Below are 25,091 nucleotides of genomic sequence, written 5' to 3' on the forward strand. Positions count from 1 at the left end.
TTTTCAATCGACAACTTCCCTTACTTAAACAGCAATATACCCTTATCACTTGCATAGGGGGTTTATATCTTTCAGTTGATTAGATACGCAAGAACATGATCTACGTATGGACAATTTCTTAAACGAGGCAAGTTATTGACAAACAAGTTGATGAAACAAGAATATCAACTGTCTCGTTTAAAGTAATCATTTCGTAAGTTTCTTAAGTTCTAGTTCAATGACTTTGTCAGCAAATACAATCTATCATTAAGTCAAATGCTAACTGACATTTTTATACTATTGTTAGGTCATTATATACACACCGATTTGTCGACGGCTTTTTCCTTTATTTCCCGATCTTATCTGATATGTCTAAAGTAAACGATATTTAAGGGATTTATTAAATTATATTACAGTAAAGATATTAAACTATTTTTTAAACTGTAAGTTGGCGATCTTCCATATCAAATTGCCTAACAAAGGATACATCTCTTCCCCAGCTTGGTTTCACTGGCGACAGAACAAACATCACTTTTTAACATCACCCTTCCTTCACTTAAAACCGTTCATGGTAGCTCAGTCGGTAGAGCGCCTGCGTGATCGGGAGGTCGTGAGTTCAATTCTCGGCCGCGACTGAATTAAGTCGCTAAAAAGTGGGTAGTAAATGTTCCTTCGCCATGCGACTTTGAAGTGAAAGTTGCGGGTCCTTCGGATGAGACCTTAAAAACCGAGGCCCTTTGTCAGCGGTAGGCGTTGGCACAATAAAGATCCCTCACTGCTCAATGCCCCTGAGTGCCGAGTAAAGGTCAAAATTTGAAGCCCTTCACCGTGACGTCTCCATATGAATGACAAATTCTCGAGAGGGACGTTAAACAATATACAATAAATCAATCAATCCTTCACTTAAACAATCAATCCAATTAATGACTAAACTACTGGCAAGGCTTTAATTTGTTTTCACAAACCGGGTACAAATTATTATAAGCTTCTGCAAAGAAATTTCCAAGATTTACTTTTAACGTTTCTTAAATACGACTGAGTCAACCATTTTTGTCACAAATGACCTACATATTGACGTCATTTTCACATTGTGACGTCACAAACATGGGGCAAAACATTTCATTACATATGCTATTTATAGAGTCTATGTGTACCAACTTTCATTCTGATCTGAATTGTGGTTTTGTAAATATAGAGATAGATCGCGAACTTTTTGATCACCACATACTAAAAAATGCTCTTGCATATCGAATTAACTGACAGATACAAAGCCCGTATGCAGGTGATGGAGATATATTGCTGCAAATTAAGTAAGGGAAGTTGACGCTTGAACAAATAAAGCTATCACTTTTATCATAAAGCTCGGTTGCTAGATTACCATCAAAGTCTTTTTCATATATGTAGATTCTATATATATATATACATAGATTCTGTAGTATCTTTAATCTGAAGCTCACAGGGATATATCGTATCGAATGAATGGAAATAACAATTGTTTATTGACAATGCATCGACAATTATATAAATCTCGAGTTAAATGCCACGGTAAGTGTTTTCTCCTTTTCATGTATAATATTTTGGACAATGATTTCAGAAAAAGGTCTGCTATTGGTACCCATGGGAATTCCAATAAATAGTTCGAATACCCATCCTGAGGATGTCGAATACCTGGCCCCAAAACCATAAACTGAGAATAGACTTAAGTCAAAATTTTAATTTTTAATATTTTCAGTTCCATTCGATGTATTAGCTTATAAGTTTGCAACTGTGTAAAATACTTCAATTCAAATATTTGTTAAAAGTTTTATTTTATAATCAAAATTATTTCCAAAGTTATATCAATTTGAAATTTTGACTTAAGTCTGTTCTCAGTTTATGGTTTTGGGGCCCGGTCTCCAAAAACCACATACCGGGTAGATATTGTCAATCAGATACTCTTGAAAGCATCTTTTTAATGTCAACTTCAGAGTACTTAAATTATATGACATCAATCAGAATGGTTTTTTACCAAAATAATTTTGCATTTGACAAAGTAGGTTCCATTTTTATTGAAAAAGCAGCTGTCAATGATAATAAAATACTGTATAGAGAACTGGCCAAAGTGATTCTTTGATATTGTTACATGTTATACAAATTTAAAAAAAATGAAGGGAAAAAAGTCTTGTTTAAAGAATATAGTATTGCCATTTCAAATATGTATACCTAAATGCATGTTTGTCCGCATCATTGTAATTAATAAAATATTAAATGTTATTAAAAACATAAGAAAAGAAATAAGAAAAAAAGACTCCATTCACACAATGTAGTTTTCACAAAATACGATATCAAGTTAATCTTTTTGTTAACACCATCGATGAAACCAAAACAGGTCTTTTAATTAAATGTCCAGTTCCTGAAGCCCCGCGAGATGCGGAATAGTTCCGGAGACAACGAAATCCGTCAACTGTAATCGGCCGTTAATGAAACAAACTGCTTTATCTATAACAGAAACCATTTTTTACTTTTTACATTTCCTAGGAACATACATGTATATTGTAAGGTTGATAGAATTATGTAGAAATTCTTGTTTGTAAATTCAAATTATATTAAATAAATATGATTTTCCAACAATCTACAGATTTGTTAGCTTTTGCTTATCATTATACATGACTACTTAACCAGTAAACACATCTAAAAATATTGAAGAAAAAATATACGAAGCACGCAAAAGACCAATATACTAGTATTCCAACAGTCATTTGTTACGTATACGGGGTACCCCCCAAACTAAGAAATGTCCCGTATATGAAACAAGTGTCTGTACCTATTTCCTATGTAAATGGAAATTCGGGATAGCCAATATCCATTTTAGTTATAGTGTCTAGTATTTATCTTAATTATGCACTATCATCATATAGCCGGTATGTCGTAATATTTTTAAGCGAAGGAAAAAAAATTATCTTTTTAAATAGAAATGATCATCACATGATTAACAACAGTGAGAGAAAGAGAGATCAAATGACAGAAAATAATTTTAGGCTCCCAATCATTGAAGCACAAAAATCTTTGCTAAAAGATTGAAGGGTGAACACTTTAGACACATTGTATATAAAAGAGATTGATATATCACGTGGTTAAAGTTAACCAATGAAAAATCTAAAACAAGTCACGTGTTTTAAATATATCCAGGTACTTACCAGGTTGTTTATAAGGTCGCAAAATCGACCCCGAGGCTTTACATTTATAGTTTCTGAATGAAACATGTTCGTCATCGTTCTTTCCCTCCTTAAAGAAAATAACTTTACTATCAACATTTTGCATTGTGATTAAATATTTTAAGTTTGCAAAGAGATGAAAAGCAAATGTGTTATTTTGAAACCTTCTCTCTACAAAGAAGCTTTCAGATAAGTTTCATCTTTTTTGGGGGGTGGGGGATGGGGGTGTTTTCTTGTTTGTAATTAGAGAAGGTTTTGATCTTTTTGGGGGGTGGGGGGAAGGGGGTGTTTTCTTGTTTGTAATCAGAGAAGGTTTTGATGGCCCCAGACCATTGTTTATTCAATAATAATATCTCTTTGGATTTATTACGGGTTAATGCATGGTATATTTGTATGGTTAAAATTGATATAGTGGTTTATGACCAGCCTGACCAATTTCAGTTGAAAAGTGTTTATTTGATGGTCATGATTCTTTTCCCTTTCAATTCTGTATGCTTTGCAGATTATCTCCAAGAAATATGTAGACAGTTGGCTGTTTTGTAAAACTATGTCTTTCTCTGCATTGATTTTTTAAAAATAGTTTCCTAATCATAATAAAATTATCAACTTTTTCAATTTTTTTCTATAAATCTCAAATAATGGAAATTTTTTTTTTTTTACTTTTAATGATTAGTTGATTCCTTAAAAACTAACCACTAAGTCGATAGTTTCACCATCGGGTGCCAATCCCAGGAACTTGGAACTTTCCGTCACAGACTGATATGCATACAAATTAAAGATACGGGAACCGTCCTCGCATTTAACGGTCCGGTGACGAACAAAGTGACCACCTAAACGTAACACAAGACATCAACAATGTGTTATAATTATCAGTAGAGTAAAGTATACCTTTTAAAATTATATTGAGTGATATAATTAATTTTTAATACGGAAATTCGTATTTCAATACTAGATATTGCCGTATTGCCGGTATAAAATATATGTCCCTACAAGTTGTTCTTTAAGATCAATATTACGACACATTCCTCAAATATCTGTACTATATGGAAAACAAGATGTGTTTGTGAAACACTATTGCGCCCGGCGGCAACAAAGTTCTAAAAAGCAATTTGTTGCAAATAGGTCACAGTAAAGGTCACACGATCATTGTCCTTAGTGTCATTTGAAAGCACTTAATTAGTGGAGTATGCATACCAAATATAAAGTCTCCATCTCCTATGGTTCAAAAGTTATGGCGAAAGTTCAGAAAAGCTATTTTTAGCATATAGGTCACAGTTAAGGTCACAGGGTCATTGACCTTGGTGTCAGTTGAGAGTGCTTAATTAGTTGAGTATGCATACCAAATATGAAGTCTTTATCTCTCGCGGTTCAAAAGTTATGGTGAAGGTTAAAGTTGAAAACACACAGACAAACAGATAAACAGATAGACAGGACAAAAACAATATACGCTCCGAATAAATTCGGGCGCATAAGTATTCACAATCATTATTATCTTGAGACTTTTAAAGTGTCTTCAAAATGTCTTAAAAATCAATAATTGTTAAAGTTTTTCAATGACAATTTTTTGGGGGAAAAAATATAAAATTGAGGAACGTGTCGTCTGACCTTAACAGTGACGTAGCATGCATTGTTTTTGAAAGTTTGGAGCCAAATGTGGAAAAATTTTTAACTAATACCTGAAAAAAGAGGAAAATTGTCCAAACTCGAAAATCCTGTTTCGTAGGGGATGCAGGTTGGGGAGGACGGTTAAAACTTCTTTTAGTACCATATATTTTACTCAAACATTGCATCATCCTTATATTTTTCTTATCTGACAGATCTGCAACCAAAACTGGGGGGGGGGGGGGAGTGATCGGCCTTTCAATATGAACATTTCCTTTAGAAAAACTTATGTCTGAAAAAAAAAGGTGCATCCCCACAAAAAAAGCTACCTTTCAAATTTTATCATAAGCGTTGGAACCGGAATGGGAGGGGGTTGCTTACCTTCCTGGCCTCTCAAATTTTTTGCAAAGATAGACATAGTAAAGGCATTGAACTTTGGGATGCATGTTTAGCCCCTCTCCCCACTTTCAAAACACACAGGTTGAGTGTATTCAAAGAATGGTAAGTGATTGATTTTGAAAAGAAGTTTCATCTTAAACACCCCCCCCCCCCACAAAAACGCACCCTCACATAAAAAAGAATTTTCGCGTTTGAACAATTTATTTTTCCTTTTTGGCTTTTCAATTTTTTTTTCCAGTTTTAATTTTTCCCTATTTCAATGCCTTCCCCCTTTCAATTGCTTCCTACCAAGTCATACAACATTTCACCGACAAATATTTTGGAATCAAATTCCAGTGTTTATAAATATAATTTTTTTTTACACAATTATTTGAACAATTCTGGAACGCAAAAATTAAAAAGAATTCCTATTAAAAAATATAATAACTTCGGATAAAACAAGAAGATTGGTAGAAATGATGAAGAACTCTTTTTCCAGTCCAGGCTTACTTTGGCGTTTCTTAAAATCATCCAGTCTCGAGAGTCGAAGGTGGCCGTCATCATTTATCAGAAATTGGCAAGCATTGGCGACTCTGAGTGCTGTTACCAACTGATAAGGGCTATCTGTTGGATTCTTTACAATTATTTGCAAGCATTCTACAAAATAAATTTACAAAAAATAAGCTGAGCATAAGAAAGGGGACATTTAGAAACTTTTTAAATAATATTTGAAATTTTTGTCATTTATCGAGAGAATATTGACGTTAAGTATTTGAGTGACATAATGGAGAATGGATTAATAATTTAATACCTAAATAAATATTTAATATAAGGTTACATCAAAGATGAAAAAGGTGTTTAAGAAATGTTCAAAGTATATTAAAATATAGGAAACATACTCTCTGTCAATTAATTAATTTATTTAGCTCTGACAATAAAATCCAGTTAAAATACTACAGAACGTGCCATAATTACCATCAGTTTCTTCGGACCAATCTATAAAAAAGACGAGTTGAAATACTACAGTAGTTTGTATATTTCTATCACAAAATGTGTTAAAGCAAAAAGTCAATTAATTCTTGATTAGGGGCACAACGTACATTAATCGTGATAATATTTTCTCCTGATATACATGTAGCATTAGTATTCATTTATTAGTGATGTTGTTTTTTTTTTACCTTCTAAAATGTTCTTTATACAAAATTTAAGCTTGAAGTACACATATTTCTCACTTTTGGGTCTGGGTCTGCATATCATCTATCAAGAAAAAAAAAATTGTAAAACTGCATTGGATATACAAGTATGAAAGCTCTGCATATAATAGAGCTTGAAATGTTTTTTTTTTAAATAAATTTAATAATTAATTTACATGGTTTATTTTTATTAAAATTTCTTTAGATGAATGAACACTGGGATAATTTCATAGCAAATCTTTATGTAATTATTTATAAAGATAATCATCATATCTAAAAAAAAAATAAGGTGGATCTGAGGTTTGATGGCTGGGTTCTGATTATGTATGTATTGCTGTAACAGCAAAACAGGATTACAGCGAGCACGCTGACAGGCGCGTAGCCAGGCGTACGTTTGTACGCAAAAACGTCCACATCATTTTTGAAAAAAAAGGGGGGGGGGGAGAAGGGGTAATGATAATTTCATGGCTCTTAAACTTTATACATCATTTTGCAATAAGTAATTAAAATTCATAAATATGTTTTAAGTAAAATTAATAATTTTTAAAATAAAAATAATGAAGATTTAGATTAGCGTTAAAAAATGCATGAAAATTACCAAGATATTCAGTTTAAGGGGGGGGGGGGGGCAAAGATATTATATGCACCAGTCCTCTCTGAAATCAAGATTTCCCCCGGAAATTTGTTTACTACTGATCATGAGTATAAATGAGGGTTTTTTTTTCTAAATGCATTACATTCTTATTTTGACTTTCCAATCATACAGCGATATTGGACAGATCCATTCTCAATATTGAGATTTTGTACAGAAACAGAACAGGCCTCAAATATGGGTGCGTAACAAACTTATAAAGTATCAGAGAAATGAGATCAGGAGGATTGATTATGTACATCCAAATTGTAGAAAATTCACTAGCTTCTGGGGGCTTCGCCCCCTCCTCCCTCCGAACAAGTTTTACCCTGGACCCACTTTGGGCTTGAAGTCGGCCCCTAAACCCCCTGCCTACTCGGGCGTCCACATCAAAAGTACCCTGGCTGATATTGAAATAACAATAAAAGCCATGTGATGAATTTGATAGATGTAACGAATTATGTCCAAATCATATCGCTGACCCCTGATAAATCGGTACAATTGTACTCTAAAATACTAGTCAAACCAATCTAATCCGTTCTAGATACCAGTCTTTTTTTAAGTTTTAAAAGTAGTCACCATCGTACTGGACTCGTCAAGCGTAACCTTCTTCTGGAAATAATCGATGACTTCAGCATGACCGACTGGTGGTAAGACGGAAACATCCTTAAAGTTCAGTGATACAAGGATGTCGCCATCTCTAAGAAAAAATTTGTATTTTATATTCATCAAAAAAGTAATTTAACAATGATTTTTTAAAAGCACTGTCAGATGCATTCGTGAGATATCCCCATATAGTACAATTCACATGTGACCCACTCTGTCTTTAACGAATTTTTCCCTAAATAGAATGTCAGAGTATTTTTCAAAGAATTCTAATCCACTCACAGAAGAGAAAGATATCAAATTCTGTAGCAGTTACCTGATCGACAAAGATTTGAACAGGACTCCATTTTGATCAACGTCCTCAAATTTATGAAGATAGGAGCCATTCTTCCTTTTTGTTGAACAGATAAAACCTCCTAAAGACACGTCTCTTTCGGTCTCCATGTTGGCTGCATGAACTTCCGTCCTAACTCTTTCCTCGCACTAAATATCGATATTGAGAAATGATAACCGAGTTTAGTAGATTCACTAAGATTTTATCGATAACATTTTTTAAAAAAAATATATACATGTATATATTTTACTTCCTTATTAAAGCTCTGTGACCCAATCGCCTTAATCTCAGAAGATTTACTATAATCATCAATTTACACTGTTAATGTAAAAGAAGTTTTTTACTCTCTGAAAACGTACTCAGTACTCTAATTTACATCTGTCCCAGAGAAAAACAAGATGTTTTTTGAGAAACAATATGCGCTCGGCGGCAACAAAGTTCGAAAAAAAAAAAATTAACATATAGGTCAATGTGAAGGTCATTGATATATACATTGGTACAGTTTGAAAGAACTTGATAAGTGGAGTATGCGTATCAAATATGAAGTTTCTATTTCTCATGGTTCAAAAGTTATGGTTAAGGTTTAAAAAAACTATTTTTAGCATAAAAGTCACAAGGTCACAGGGTCATTGACCTTGGTGTCATTTGAAAGAAATTAATAAGTGGAGTATACATACCAATTATTATGAAGACTCTATGTCCTATGTTTCAAAAGTTATGGTGAAAATTCAAACAAGAGGCCCACGGGCCACATCGCTCACCTGAAAATCTTTTGTCATATTGTTCTTTACCAGATTTCCCCCTTGTAATACATATTCTGGCCCCGCCCTACCCCCTGGGGTCATGATTTGAACAATTTAGAATCTACACTACCCCAGGGTGCTTCCACATCAGTTTCAGCTTTTCTGGCCCAGTGGTTCTTGAGAAGACGATTTTCAAAGATTTTTCCTATATATTTCTATGTAAAACATTGATGCCCCATTGTGGCCCCGCCCTACCCCCGGGGATCATGATTTGAACAATTTAAAATCTACACTACCCTAGGGTGCTTCCACATTAGTTTCAGCTTTTCTGGCCCAGTGGTTCTTGAGAAGAAGATTTTTAAAGATGTTTCTTATATATTTCTGTGTAAACCTTTGATTCCCCATTGTGGCCCCGCCCAACCCCCAGGGGTCATGATTTGAACAATTTAGAATCTACACTACCCCACAATGCTTCCACATGAGTTTCTGCTTTTCTGGCCAAGTGGTTCTTTAGAAGAAGATTTTAAAAGATTTTTCCAATAAATTTCTATGTAAAACTTTGATTCCCCATTGTGGCCCCGCCCAACCCCCGGGGGTCATGATTTGAACAATTTAGAATCTACACTATCCCAGGGTGCCTCCATATAAGTTTCAGCCTTATTGGCCCAGTGGTTCTTGAGAAGAAGATTTTTTAACGACCCCACCCTATTTTTGTCTATTCTTGATTATCTCCCCTTGTGAGGGGTCTTGACCCTTCATTTTAACAATTTAAATTTCCCTTTACCCAAGGATGCTTTGTACCAAGTTTGGTCAAAATTGGCCCAGTGGTTCTTGAGAAGAAGTCAAAAATGTGATAAGTTTACAGACGGACGGACAGCTAGACAGACAGACGGACAGACGGACGAACGACGGACAAAATGTGATCAGAAAAGCTCACTTGAGCCTTCGGCTCAGGTGAGCTAAAAAGCTATTTTAAGCCACAGTCACAGTCACAGTCAAGTTCACAAGGTCATTGACCTTGGTATCATTGGAAAGGGCTTAATTAGTAGAGTATGCATACAAAATATGAAGTCTCTATCTTTCATGGTTCAAAAGTTAAGGCGAAGGTTAAAGTTTGCAGACAAACAAACAGCCGGACAGATAGACAGACAGACAGACAGACAGGACAAAAACAATGTACGTCCTTGATCTATCGATCAGGTCGCATAAAAATTATTCTACGAAAAAATACAAGGACTGTTGATAAAACATATGCGGATCATTGCTTCAGTAGTAAGTATGATATTCCATGAGTGCATAGACAAGGATCGATCAATATATAATGTCAAGGGCTACTTTAAGATGAAAAAAGCACGTAAAATAGATTCTTAATGTTTTCATTCCCTCAAAGAATCCTATATCACCCTCTACACATGCCTATAAGTCCTTGGATCTATGACAAGAAAACCTCAGCACGCACATCTTTAAGAATACCCAAATGACACTGAGGAATAGTACTTCTCATGACAAATCCGAAATTGTACAATGTACTTAGTAATTATGTTCCCCAAACGAAGTTGGGGAACATATTGTTTTTACTCTGTTTCTTATTATTATTATTATTATTATTATTATTATTATTATTTTTCTTCTTCCTGGGAAAATTTTGTCCACGAGTGATCTTGTAAACTACACATCCGACTTATGTGAAACCTTTTTAGGGTCAGTAGGCATGTTATGTAGAGTTGCCAAACAAAGGTCATTTTGCGCGCACGTGCTTGCAAGAGCACGCACGTGCAACATGTGAAATTACCAATATAATGGATATTGCCATAACTTTTCTATTTTTTGATGATTTTTTTTTAAACTCTTAATGTAAGGATACATTAGTAGTATAGACAAGATAGCATGGTCAAAATAGCAAGATCTCACGCGCATGCACGTGCGCTTTGCTCTGATTGGCTGAAATTAAAGTCTCAATAACTTTCTTGTTTCATGTCATAATCCTTAGAAATTTTGAACATAGTCCTACATTATGAAGGTCTACCACATGATATATAAGAATTTTCATGAAAGCATGCGCATGTGCGCGTGCTGCAAGCTGATTGGCTGAAACTTTAAATGGCAATATCTCCTTTGTTTTTTGACGAAATTCTTTGAAATTTAAAATATAGTCATGCATTAGGGTATCCTACAAAATGATATAGAAAAAAAAATCATGAAATCACGCGCATGCACGTGTGCTGCAATCTGATTGGCTGAAACTTTAAATAACTATTTATGTTCCCCAAACGGAGTTTGGGAACATATTGTTTTTACTCTGTTTCTTATTATTATGTTCCCCAAACGAAGTTGGGGAACATCTTGTTTTTACTCTGTTTCTTATTATTATTATTTTTCTTCTCGGGAAAATTTTGTCCGCGAATGATCTTGTAAAGTACACATCCGATTAAGGGGAAACCTTTTTGGGGTAAGTGGGCATGTTATGTAGATTTGCGGAACGAAGGTCATTTTGCGCGCACGTGCTTGCAAGAGCGCGCACGTGCAACACGTGAAATGACCAATATACTTGAAATTGCCGTAACTTTTACATTTTTCGATGTAATGCTTTGATATTTAGAATATATAGACATATTATCAATGTAGATAAGATGACATTGTCAACATGCCATTTTGTGTGCACGTGCTTGCAAGAGCGCGCACGAGCAACACGTGAAATGAACGATTTAATTGATATTGGCGTAAATTTTTATCTTTTTGATGAAATGCTTTGAAACTCATTATATAAGGATATAGTAGTAGCATAGACAATATGACATGGTCAAAATAGCAAGATCTCACGCGCATGCACGTGCGCTTCGCTCTGATTGGCTGAAACTAAAATCTCAATATCTTTCTTGTTTTTTGATGAAATCATTTGAAATTTTGAACATAGCCATGCATTAGGATATCCTACAACATGATATACAACAATTTTCATGAAAACACGTGCATGCACGTGCGCTGCAATCTGATTGGCTGAAACTTTAAATAGCTATAACTCCCTTGGTTTTCAACCAAACAGGATGGGATTTGGAACATAGATAGATATAATAGACTTCTACAAGAAGGTTTGATCACAATGCACATCCATACACGTGCGTGAACGTACACTGCGATCTGATTGGCTGAAACTTTAAACAGCTATAACTCCCTTGGTTTTCAACCAAACGGAGTGGTATTTAGAACATGTAATGGACTTCTACAAGAAGGTATGTCACCATGTTCATGTATGCACGTGCGTGCACGTGAAATGAGTAAAATCAAAAATACAATTGAATGAGCGTATTTTTTAATACTTTTGGATTAATTACTTTTATATTTAGTATATTAAAGTATATAGATTGTGTAGACAAGATGATATGGTCATTACGCACATGCATTCACATGCGCACGCGTACAATGCTAAAATTTGAATGAACTTGGTACCCTTCTTGTTAAAGTCTCAAATGCATAAAGTTTGTTTTATTTAATGAAGCTTACAGGGAATATGGCACCAAAAGGGAAATGGGGAGCGTTTGGGGAACATCTGTAACGGTCCCCGTTACAATTAGCACTAGTTATTATTATTTTTTTTTTTTTCTTCTCGGGAAAATTTTGTCCGCGAATGATCTTGTAAAGTACATATCCGATTAAGGGGAAACCTTTTTAGGGTAAGTAGGCATGTTATGTAGATTTGCGGAACGAAGGTCATTTTGCGCGCACGTGCTTGCAAGAGCGCGCACGTGCAACACGTGAAATGACCAATATACTTGAAATTGCCGTAACTTTTACATTTTTCGATGTAATGCTTTGATATTTAGAATATGTAGACATATTATAAATGTAGATAATATGACATTGTCAACATGCCATTTTGTGTGCACGTGCTTGCAAGAGCGCGCACGAGCAACACGTGAAATTACCGATTTAATTGATATAGACGTAAATCTTTACTGTTTTGATGAAATGCTTTGAAACTCATAATATAAGGATATAGTAGTAGCATAGACAATATGACATGGGCAAAATAGCAAGATCTCACGCGCATGCACGTGCGCTTCGCTCTGATTGGCTGAAACTAAAGTCTCAATATCTTTCTTGGTTTTTGATGAAATCCTTTGAAATTTTGAACATAGCCATGCATTAGGATATCCTACAACACGATATATAGCAATTATCAAGAAAACACGTGCATGCACGTGTGCTGCAATCTGATTGGCTGAAACTTTAAATAGCTGTAACTCCCTTGGTTTTCAACCAAACAGGATGGGATTTGGAACATAGATAGATATAATAGACTTCTACAAGAAGGTATGGTCACCATGCACATCCATACACGTGCGTGTACGTGCGCTGCAATCTGATTGGCTGAAACTTTAAATAGCTATAACTCCTTTAATTTTCAACCAAACAGGATGAGATTTGGAACATTGATAGATATAATGGACTTCTACAAGAAGGTATGATCACCATGCACATCAAAACACGTGCGTGAACGTACGCTGCAATCTGATTGGCTGAAACTTTAATCAACTAGAACTCCCTTTGGTTTTCAATCAAACGGGGTGGGATTTAGAACATAGATAGATGTAATGGACTTCTACAAGAGTATGTTACCATGCTCATGTATGCACGTGCGTGCACGTGAAATGAGTAAAACCAAAAATACACTTGAATGAGCCTATTTTTTAATACTTTTGAATTAAATACTTTCATATGCGCACGCGTGCAATGCTAAAATTTGAATGAACTTGGTACCCTTCTGGGTAAACGTTGTTAAAGTCTCAAATGCATAAAGTTTGTCTTATTTAATGAAGCTAACAGGGAATATGGCACCAAAAGGGAGATGGGGAGCGTTTGGGGAACATCTGTAACGGTCCCCGTTACAATTAGCACTAGTTTCATGTGTTTTTAAGGGGAAACAAGATGTGTTTGTGAAACACTATGCGCCCGGTGGCAACAAAGTTCTAAAAAGCAATTTTTAGCAAATGGGTCTCGGTCAAGGCCACACAATTATTATGTTCCCCAAACGAAGTTGGGGAACATATTGTTTTTACTCTGTTTCTTATTATTATTATGTCGCCCCGAACGAAGTCGGGGACGACATATTGATATTGTACGCATGTTTTTTTTATCCAGGCTGTTTCTCGGAGATGGCTGGGACAATCTTCCTGAAACTTTCCTCAAAGGACGATCACTGGTTGTAGTTGTGCAGTGAGGTCGTTCAGTTCCAATATGTCTACCGTTGCCATGGAAACCTGTAAAAAGCGACGAATTTTGTCCGCGAGTGTTCTCTCTGGTCCCTTAAACGTTCGTCATGAAACTTTTTCTATTCTAATGATTAATATCTGTAGTTGTGCGATTTGCATTTAAAATTTTCAAATAATCGATTATTGCCATGGAAACCAGGGGAATGTTAAAATTCTTTAATTTCGATTTTCTCAATAACTACTCAAGCAATCGTTTTGAAACTTTCAATGTTAATTCCTTGCAATGTGTCAAAGTGATTTCTACTTTTAAAATAATTGTAACGAGTCGCTCACAGTTGTCATAGAAACGAAACAGAAAAAAAGGTTAAGATGTACACCTGTGTTCTCCAAGGTCTAGGTCAAAGGGTCAAATTTCTTCGTGTCCAATAAAAGTTCTTTTCACAAGGATTACATATTTGAAATACGAAAGCCCTAGCCCTTACCGTTCAAACGTAAGGTACCATGTTCAAGACGACCCCCCCCCCTTTTGAAGCGCACTGCCAGGTAGAATACACAGATATAACATATACAACTTACAAGTAACGTTTTAAAAGTTTCATTCATAAAATTAAGTTCTCCTGATGTGATTTGATAGTTTGCCAACATTCATTCTTCTTCTGTCTTGTCTCTAGATTTTATAATTATTTTATTTTATCTATATAAAAAAATAACGATTGTCAGCTGCATTTATTAGCATTTCGCGTTTTTTTTTGTATATCTATTACTTGTATATTATTAATTTCATTAGATAGTGCAAGTATAAATTAGAAAATTGGTACGTTATTTCCATAGTTTTTATTCATTCATAAATACTGGGATCCGCTCCTACAGGTGCGCGAAGCCTTGATCACTACTGTAAACAAAACATTCATCTCGCCGAAAATGTTCATGATTCCGCTAAACTGAGTAGGGAAATTACAGAGTTCTCACTAGTGTTATAATACACAAACTAATTCGGCTGATCTTCTTAATAAATTACATTTGCCAAGCCTTTTTGGTAGGAAAGATACTGCCAATTAACAAGTATGAGGCTCAGTTCAGTACATCTGCCCAATTTCTTTTATGCAAGTCTGCAAATTTAGGAACTTGTAATTTTTTCCTGTACTACTTTCTTCTCCTACCGATTCTTAAAATAATTAGTGGGATGTACCCAATTAAGGTCTTCCGTTTCCAAAGGAAAGGACTGATACGACTCGATGGTTGTCCAAGCTTAGCTAATGGACCATTGTTTTAGTGATGATAAAAATGAAAGCCTTGTCCAGTACGGGGCGACATATGCTATTGCTTGCAATAGCAGACTTTCTAGTTATGTTCCCCAAACGAAGTTGGGGAACATATTGTTTTTACTGTGTTTCTTATTATTATTATTATTATTATTTTTCTTCTTCTTCTTCCTGGAACTTTTTTGTCCGGGAATGATCTTGTAAACTGTTCGTCCGATGTAGGTAAAACCTTTTTAGGGTTAGTAGACATGTTATGTAGATTTGCGGAATCAAGGTCATTTTGCGCGCACGTGCTTGCAAGAGCGTGCACGTGCAACACGTGAAATGACCAATATAGTAGATATAGCCACAACTGTTCTATTTTTAGATGAAATGCTTTGAAACTCATAATGTGAGGATATATTAGTAGTATAGACATGACGACATGGTGAAAATAGCAAGATCTCACGCGCATGCACGTGCACTTCGCTCTGATTGGCTGCAACTAAAGTCTCAATATCTTTCTTGTTGTTTGATGAAATCCTTTGAAATTTTGAACATAGCCATGCATTATCATGAAAACACGTGCATGCACGTGCGTTGCAATCTGATTGGCTGAAACTTTAAACAGCTATAACTCCCTTGGTTTTCAACCAAACAGGATGGGATTTGGAACATAGATAGATATAATGGACTTCTACAAGTAGGTATGGTCACCATGCACATGCATACACATGCATACACATGCATACACATGCGTGTACATGTGCTGCAATCTGATTGGCTGAAAGTTTAAACAGCTATAACTCCCTTAGTTTTCACCCAAACGGGGTGGAATGTAGAACATAGATAGATGTAATGGACTTCTACAAGAAGGTATGGTCACCATGCTCATGTATACACGTGCGTGCACGTGAAATGAGTAAAATCAAACATACACTTGAATGAGTGTATTTTTTAAATAATTTTGGATTAAATACTTTAATATTCAGTGTATTAAAAATATAGATTGTGTAGACAAGATGATATGGTCATGACGCAAATGCATTCACATGTGCACGCGTGCAATGCTAAAGTTTAAATGATTTTTGTACACTTCTTTGTAAATGTTGTTAAAATCTCAGATGCATAGAGTTTGTCTTATTTAATGAAGCTTACAGGGAATATGGCACCAAAAGGTAGTTGGGGAGCGTTTGGGGAACATCTGTAACGGTCCCCGTTACAATTAGCACTAGTTATGTTCCCCAAACGAAGTTGGGGAACATATTGTTTTTACTCTGTTTCTTATTATTATTATTATTATTATTATTATTCTTTTTTCTTCTTATTTCTTCTCCGGTACTTTTTTTGTCCGGAAGTGTTCTCAGAAACTGTTCACCAAACTAAGTTAAAACCCTTTTAGGGTTAGTAGGGATGTTGTGTAGATGTGCCGAACGAAAGTCATTTTGCGCGCATTCGCATGCACGTGCGGGCGCGTGCAATGAGTAAAATGACTGATATATTTAATATGGTTGTAACTTTTATATTTTTTGATAAAATGTTTTGAAACTCATTATATAAAGATATATAAGATGTGTAGATAAGATGACATGGTCAAATGTGCATGAACTCACGCGCATGCACGTGCGCTTTGCTCTGATTGGCTGAAACAGAAATCTCAATATCTTTTTTGTTTTATGATGAAATGCTTTGAAATTTCTAACATAGACATGCATTAGGATGTACTACAATATGATATATAAAATTTTTCATGAAATCACGCGCATGCACATGCGCTGCAATCTGATTGGCTGAAACTTTAAATGAGTATAACTCCCTTGGTTTTCAACCAAACAGCATGGGATTTACAACATAGATAGACATAAAGGACTCCTACAAGACGGTATAGTCACCATTCACATGCATGCACGTGCGTGCACGTGCGCTTTGCTATGATTGGCTGAAACAAAAATCTCAATATCTTTTCTGTTTTTTTACAAAATGCTTCGAAATTTAAAGCATAAGCATACTTTAAGATGTCCTACAATATGATATATAATAATTGTCATGAAAATACGCGCATGCACGTGCGCTGCAATCTGATTGGCTTAAACTTTAAATGACTATAACTCCCTTGTTTTTCAACCAAACAGGATGGGATTAAGAACATAGAGATACATAATGGACTCCTACAAGAAGGTATGGTCATCATGCACGTGCGTGCACGTGCAAATGAGTAAAATAGTGTAGACAAGATGATATCGTCATAACGCTCATGCAATCACATGCGCACGCCTGCATTGCTTAAATTTGAAATACTTGGTATACTTTTGGGAAAACGTTGTTTACGTCTTAAATGCATAGATTTTGCCTTCTTTAATGAAACTTACAGGGAATATGGCACGAGAAGGGAGTTGGGGAGCGTTTGGGGAACATCTGTAACGGTTCCCGTTACAATTAGCACTAGTTATTATTATTTTTCTTCTTCTTCTTCCTGGGTACTTTTTTGTCCGGGAATGATCTTGTAAACTGTTCGTCCGATGTAGGTAAAACCTTTTTAGGGTCAGTAGACATGTTATGTAGATTTGCGGAATCAAGGTCATTTTGCGCGCACGTGCTTGCAAGAGCGCGCACGTGCAACACGAGAAATGACCAATATAATAGATATAGTCGCAACTTTTCTATTTTTTCATGAAATGCTTTGAAACTCATAATGTGAGGATATATTAGTAGCATATACATGATGACATGGTCAAAATAGCAAGATCTCACGCGCATGCACGTGCGCTGCGCTCTGATTGGCTGAAACTAAAGTCTCAATATCTTTCTTGTTTTTTGACAAAATCCTTTGAAATTTTGAACATAGCCATGCATTAGGATATCCTACAACATGATGTATAACAATTATAAAAGCACGTGCATGCACGTGCGCTGCAATCTGATTGGCTTAAACTTTAGATAGCTATAACTCCCTTGGTTTTCAACCAATCAGGATGGGATTTGGAACATAGATAGATATAATGGATTCCTACAAGAAGGCATGTCACCATGCACATGCATACACGTGCGTGTACGTGCGCTGCAATCTGATTGGCTGAAACTTTAAACAGCTATAACTCCCTTGGTTTTCAGCCAAACGGAGTGGGATTTAGAGCATAGATAGATGTAACAGACTTCTACAAGAAGGTATGGTCATCATGCTCAAGTATGCACGTGCATGCACGTGAAATGAGTAAAATCAAAAATACACTTGAATGAGCATATTTTTTAATACTTTTGGATTAAATATCTTAATATTTAGTATATTTAATATATAGATTGTGTAGACAAGATGATATGGTCATTATGCACATGCATTAACATGCGCACGCGTGTAATGCTAAAATTTGAATGAACTTGGTACACTTCTGGGTAAATGTTGTTAAAGTCTCAAATGCATAGAGTTTGTCTTATTTAATGAAGCTTACAGGAAATATTGCACCAAAAGGGATTTGGGGAGCGTTTGGGGAACATCTGTAACGGTCCCCGTTACAATTAGCACTAGTTGTCCTTGTTGTCAGTTGAAAGTGCTTAATTAGTGGAGTATACATACCAAATATGAAGTCTCTATCTCTCAAGGTTCAAAAGTTATTGTGAAAATTCGAAAAAAGCTATTTTTAGCATATAGGTCACAGTCAAGGGCACAACGTCATTGACCTTAGTGTCGGTTGAAAGTGCTTAATTAGTGGAGTATGCATACCAAATGTGAAGTCCCTATCTCTCACTTTTCAAAAGATATGGCGAAGGTTAAAGTTGACAACAGACAGACAAACAGACAGACAGGACAAAAACAATATGCGCCCCGAATAAATTCGGGCGCATAATAAAAATCTTATAATGGCTGAGATTTGACTAATATGAGGGTCGATAAGCTCTTTTGTCTTTTCTTTTTTCGAAATGTTATATTTCTTTGTGCTCATTTGTTCAAAGCAGTCCCAGGTGACCAGTGTTTAAACATCTTATGCAGGAAATCGGCGTAAATTTCTTATAGTGTACTACAGTAATTTTTTGGGGGAAAAAAACCCCAAATGAAACATGTTTGGAGCCCTTGTTTCTCTTTAGAATACTTAGTAATAGGGCGAGACAGTTTTTTCTTCGATTCCAAATTTTATGTTCGATCGTTCTTTTGGGCTACAAAAAGTACATACGTTTTGTTATTCTTCATGCAAAATATTTTGTTTGTTTATTTTTGTTTGAAATATTTTCTTTTTAAATAGACCATTGGCACACAATTTAAATAACTTTCTGATTTTGTACATGCACATGACAATTTTCCGTTGAGAGAATCAGAAAGATTACTTAATTCTGATTTTGACATGCTGGGAATGAAGAGGAATTTGAACAGCCAGAGAAATAATGATTTTACTCACGTGTACTCTTTCAATGGAGTTAAGTCTCCAGATGCATTTCTTCGGATCACCATCTATTTTCTCTTCGCTGTGTTTGATTTTAGTGAAGGTAAATTTCTTCTCCTCCAAGTTTAAATCCTTTAGAAAAATATGAAATTTTATTTACAGAGACTGCAACATCCTGTTAAAGGATGTACAAGTATGCGTATTCACTTGAACATTTTTTAAAATTTCATTTGACGCCCATTCTCAGTAATAATGTGCAATTACGGTATATCAGAGACGTAAAATTCAACTTGAGTATACGCTCAATTTTTTTCCTGCAAAGTTTTCTCCAGATAATTCTGAGTTGTATGGTAAAATATCCATAACACCAATGTGTTGATGACAAAATTATGACAAATTGAAATACATTGCATTTTTTCTTTAAAATCACCCCAATATATACGTTACTGTGTATATTGATTTAGGAAATACAATGATTAAGGCATTTTGACTACTTCAGAAAACATTTATATGCAGGAATATAATTTTTATTCGATGCAAGGGCAAATAATCTGTACTTTTTAAGGCATAAGAGTCAATAAACCTCTTTTTTAGAACAACTGAAGAACACTTTTAATAATTACTGAATAATGTAGTATGTTACGTTACTTATTACTTCTAATTGCCTTCATGAAAAACATGACCTGTATCAAATTGAAATAAGTGGACGATGGAAAAATCAATAAATTTAAAAACAATCATAATTATAATATTTTTAAAGAATAATATACGGTCTCAGAATTGTGTACGTCTAAAGTAACGTAAGTATTATCTAATAAGGTAATTTGGTAACTATCAACCGTAATTAGATTACACTGTTTGAATACTTCATATGGATAAGTTTACATACTATTTTGAAAATCCAGACTATAACTGAATCAGAATATGAAAACAAATGATAAAATATTACGTTATTGTCGTAACGTAAAATCGTTACATACGTTACTAGCTATGACAAAAGTTTTAATATGATTTGTTGGGTTAAAGTTTAAAATCTTGCAATTTTTGTGTTTATTTCTTAAGGTATAGAACTATCAAATTGTGTTTGTACCATTATCAACAAATTTGGTCATCTATTGAAATAAACTAGGGGAAATTTATAAACAAAGAAGTACTGAATAGATCAAAGATTTTGTAGTGATTAAAAAGAGTATTAGGTATAATGAAAATAAAGTTTACGAGATTAACTATAATTTGAAATGGTAGACTTACTGTCAACATAACTCCTGCCATTATAAAAACCTTAATTTTTTTAGTTAAAGAAAAGAAATGAAAAATTAAGGCTCAGTTAATACCAACGTTACCGAATGTTATGTAGGTATCCGAAAATTTCGAAGCTCTTTAAGATTTACTGATATGCATGTACTACATTGATATTTATTGCATATCTGTATTTACAACCATGATTTTCTTACTTTAAACATCAAGTAATGAGGTACATCATGTGGAAAACACGTGATACAAGAATATGCGTAATATTCTTTCAGTAACGTAAGTATTGGTAACGTATGTAAATTCCGGTAAGTTAATACACTGTACATTTTTCAAATGTTGAGAATGATTTAAAAATGTGTATGCAATAAAAAATATGAACCATTTCCTAATCATATAAGCACCATTAATAGGGCCTAACACATTTATATACTTTTAGAAAGATGTATAACGTATGTATTTGCGAAAATACAACCGACGAAGTTTTATAATGCATATAAGTCGTTTGAAAATATTTCAAGGAAAGTAAATATCAGATAAATTTTACAAGATAGTACAAGGTGTCTACTGTTTGATTTTCTTGAAAATGAAAATATATTTGCATAAACATAATTTACAAGCTCAGTTATATGATGGCGTTACGTAGGTATCAAACAACTGGGCGACAACGACATGCTGCAAAATATTTGCCATTTACATGTGATTTATGTTTTACTTTTATAATTATTTTTTACTCTCATATGGTGTGCAGTAAATTTCTGTGCATAAAAATACACGTTTATTAGATTTGAGTTTTTCAATTATGTTTTATTTTTGAAATACGGATTTGGCGACAGTAACGTATGTATTGTTTTCATAAATTCAGAGACGTATTTATCTCGGAAGACTTTTCCCGATTTTGCTCATTTTTGTGGATGTTTACGGACCATAACCTATGTTTACTTGCTCGTGCTGAAAAACATTCTTATATTATTAAATATCGAGTAACAAGGGAACGACATTAATTGCACCTTATTGCTGAGAATGGGCGTTGAATTAATAATAAACATTTTTCCATTCACAAAATTCGATGAAAAATTACTTTAATTTTTCTCATTATTAATTTTTTTTTTACCTGTATGATGGATTTTTCAATTTCTCCTAGTTCTTGGTGGGATGGAAAGTCGTTGTTAAAACAGGGCTACCAGAATACAGTTAGAAAAATAAATATAAATCTAGATATGTAAATATTATTTGTTAGTCTTTATGAAAACCAGGAGAGGTACATTTCATACGTTACATGTAATGAGTATGTTTTTAGTACTATCGTCCAGAATTCAAAAAAAGGTGCATACATGTAGCAAAAAGCCCACTTAAATTAAACAATTGTTGATTTCATGCAGAGAATTGATGATAATATGACAAAAATCAGTCTTGATTTGTTATATCAATAGGCCGTGCATCTTTCAGAAATAAATACACGTATTACGATACTTACATTGCAGGTCATTGTTGTATTCATGGCTGGAGACCTGTTGGAAACTGAAGTAACGAACCAAGGAAAAGATATTTATATACAGCCAAGATATCAATCTTGTTCTAGGGCGGACGGAATTTTATATCCCTCAACTTACTACGTTCTCAATGGCGATAAAAAGGGGAATACATTTATTGACTTAGCTTCGAATCCAAATAAGTGTAGGTGGTTTATCTTCTGAACATCTTTCAAACAATGAATGTAGGAACGTACCAGGGGGAGGGTGGGTGGTGTTGGGGGCCCCCTACTCCACGTCTCCCCCCAGCTGTAACTTTTTATTACTGATGTCCATTGAAAGACTAGACAGGTTGTCTCTCCCCTTCCCACTTTTTGTTGCGGTATAAAAGTTGATACTGCAAGAGGTTGGAACTTTAGCCTACCCACCCCACGAAATAGGATTTTCGAGTTTCGTCATATTTCTCTCTGGTCCATACTTTCAAAAAAAAGATGATATGTGCCCCAGAACACAATGATCTTAAATAAATACTTAATAATCATTTCAAACATTTGAACGAATGCAAAATGGATGTAGGAATAAGTTTCCTTTCCTCAAAAGTAGGTATTTAGTTCTGTGTAGGTCAAAATTTCAAGACATTTGATGCGAATGTTTCAAATGTTATTTCAATGTTGTTAATTCTAAACGTCGGTATAATATAATTTACACTGTATTTTTATAGTCAATGGAAGATATAAGATATGAGTACTTATAGACCAAGACAACCATGCAGTACATAGATTTGTTTTGTATCTGCACATACATGTATATATTTCCGATCAGAGGAAGAAACTGCTTATTGCAATATCGAGTAAACATTTCTTTTTAATCGAAGAATACGATCATGTTTATGCAACAAAACATGCGGTAATCAATAAGTAGGTTAGATTTAGATTAGAATCCCAGTTACACCAATGAAATTTAAGCTGATATTGGATTGGTATTCCTCCATAAGAATGGGAGGGTAGTATGGGTGATTCGGTTCCTCACTTTTAGTCCGGTCGTTGTTTTATTAACATACTTCCTCATACTGGAGTGAACTGAGTTTATTGCCGTGACGTGCTGTTTAATTTGAATATAAAATGCTTTCTTTGGTTGTCAGCACGGGTATTAATGCCGCAGCTGTTGCAGGAAAAATACATATATAATTTTTTTTCTGCAATTGCTGCGAATTCTCGAACTAACAAACAAAGAAAGCATTAATTTTTATCGTTTATATTTACATCTGTATTAAAAATCATTCAAAATAAAAATTACATTTGTTAATTATTATTTTTAAGATGAATATGTCATTATATGTAGAACTGATGGAACAGCCATTGTTCAAGAAAACTACATACGGGGCTTGCTCAGTGTTGTTCATGCACTGATTAATGGCAATGGGCTTCATAGGAAAAATATCTATTGGATGTAAATATATTGTCATGATCCGAAACTATGCAATCATGCTTATAGAGCTATATTCTGTGCAAGATTTCTAATTTTTGGAATTAGATAAAGTTTGTGCTTTTAACAACCTTCTAATGCTTCAGAAATTCGACCTACAAGTTAATGTTTTATCTCATTCTTCTAAACAACATATCGTATATATCAGTATACGGACAACACTAAAGAAATGATTTTTCTAATTTGTATCCCGATCCCGCTTTTGGTTTATTCCCCCCACGAAATAGGTTTTTTTTTGACATTTGGGCGAGCTTAGGTTTTTTTTTTTTTTTTTTTTTTTTTTTGCTTGTCAAGAAATTTCAGGAGTTGGATTTTTTTTTGACTGGGGTGGACCCCCCTGGAAAAAATTTCTGGATCCGCGCCTGTTGGACTAGTCCAATACTAATAAACAACGCAGTCCAACAAGTCATGATCTTCAGATGCATGATCTATTATATGTCTCTCTTCAGATGCACACAATAAAGAAGAAACAAGTGCAAAATCTTGGATTTTTCTTTTCATAAAAGTCTGACCATTGAATTTATTTATTTCATACTTATAAAAGCTATGTTAGATCTAACGATTATCTATAATCGTTCCTCATTCTACCTCAAATCACCTGTACACAAAAAATTGAAAATATGCTAAGTCCCAAACTTACCCGCTGTTTGCACTTTTATCAAACAATCATTAGAATTGAGAAATAAAAGGTCCACATCGGTCCATCGTCGCCAGGCGCGGATCCAGGAATTGAAGTTAGAGGGGGGCGTAAAAAGTAGGCAAGGGGTCTGGGGGCCGCCTTGAGGCCCCCAGTGGGTCCAGGGCAAAGCCCTGTTGGGGGCCCAGGGGGCAAAGCCCCCGGAAGCTCCTGGATTCTAGAGATTTTGTAGGGTAAAAATGAGGTCTACCAAGTATACATATTTATATTTTCTAGAAGAAACTGTGATTTACGTTAATTTTGACAATTTTAGGGTGGGTGCGCGCGCTGGGTGCGCCCCCCTTAAATCCGCCACTGGTCGCAAACCACGGCCAAAATGTACGATCCTCTCGGAGAGAGCTATATGCGGACTCCGGACCGTGGCTTGAAACGATGACATCGGTGTAACATTTAGGAAATAAATTTCTGAATGGATATTGTACATGTATATATAATTCATTGTTCTTTATTGTTTTGTTTTTCTGGTGTATTGCTTGACCCATATGGGTGTAATATGCAGTAAAGATTATATTCTCAATATACATGTATGATAGTGGCATTAACCCCCCTCCCCTTTACGAAAAAAAAATAATGAATTCACATTACTACTGTTTACTTCAGTGGAGAAAATACACTCCAATAATATGTGTATTTTAGATCCAAGGGCAGGTCACTCCACTTGCACAAACCCCCACAGAATAACAACTCTTTCTTATATGTATG

General features: G+C 34.7%; 1 protein-coding gene across 2 annotated transcripts; it reads right to left on the reverse strand.

The window, feature by feature from the left end:
- Positions 1 to 2,056: 2,056 nt before the first annotated feature.
- LOC134279202 (uncharacterized) lies at positions 2,057 to 22,306 on the reverse strand. Of its 2 annotated transcripts, XM_062761551.1 has the most exons (11): positions 22,213 to 22,304; positions 21,850 to 21,915; positions 19,500 to 19,616; positions 7,900 to 8,066; positions 7,557 to 7,677; positions 6,332 to 6,410; positions 6,129 to 6,149; positions 5,664 to 5,810; positions 3,867 to 4,003; positions 3,156 to 3,243; positions 2,058 to 2,457 (listed from the first exon to the last, which is right to left on the reverse strand). In XM_062761551.1, the coding sequence occupies exons 1-11, from the start codon at positions 22,234 to 22,236 to the stop codon at positions 2,357 to 2,359; spliced, it is 1,068 nt and encodes a 355-aa protein (XP_062617535.1). In that variant the 5' UTR covers positions 22,237 to 22,304; the 3' UTR covers positions 2,058 to 2,356. The 2 variants fall into 2 exon arrangements, with proteins under 2 accessions (XP_062617536.1, XP_062617535.1); XM_062761552.1 differs by lacking the exons at positions 19,500 to 19,616; positions 21,850 to 21,915 and having other exon boundaries at positions 2,057 to 2,457; positions 22,213 to 22,306.
- Positions 22,307 to 25,091: the final 2,785 nt, after the last annotated feature.

The sequence above is a fragment of the Saccostrea cucullata genome, unplaced genomic scaffold (genome assembly GCF_032062105.1).
Source record: "Saccostrea cucullata isolate Sc308-1 unplaced genomic scaffold, CSIRO_AGI_Scuc_v1 ctg229, whole genome shotgun sequence".
Classification (NCBI taxonomy): Eukaryota; Metazoa; Mollusca; class Bivalvia; order Ostreida; family Ostreidae; genus Saccostrea; species Saccostrea cuccullata.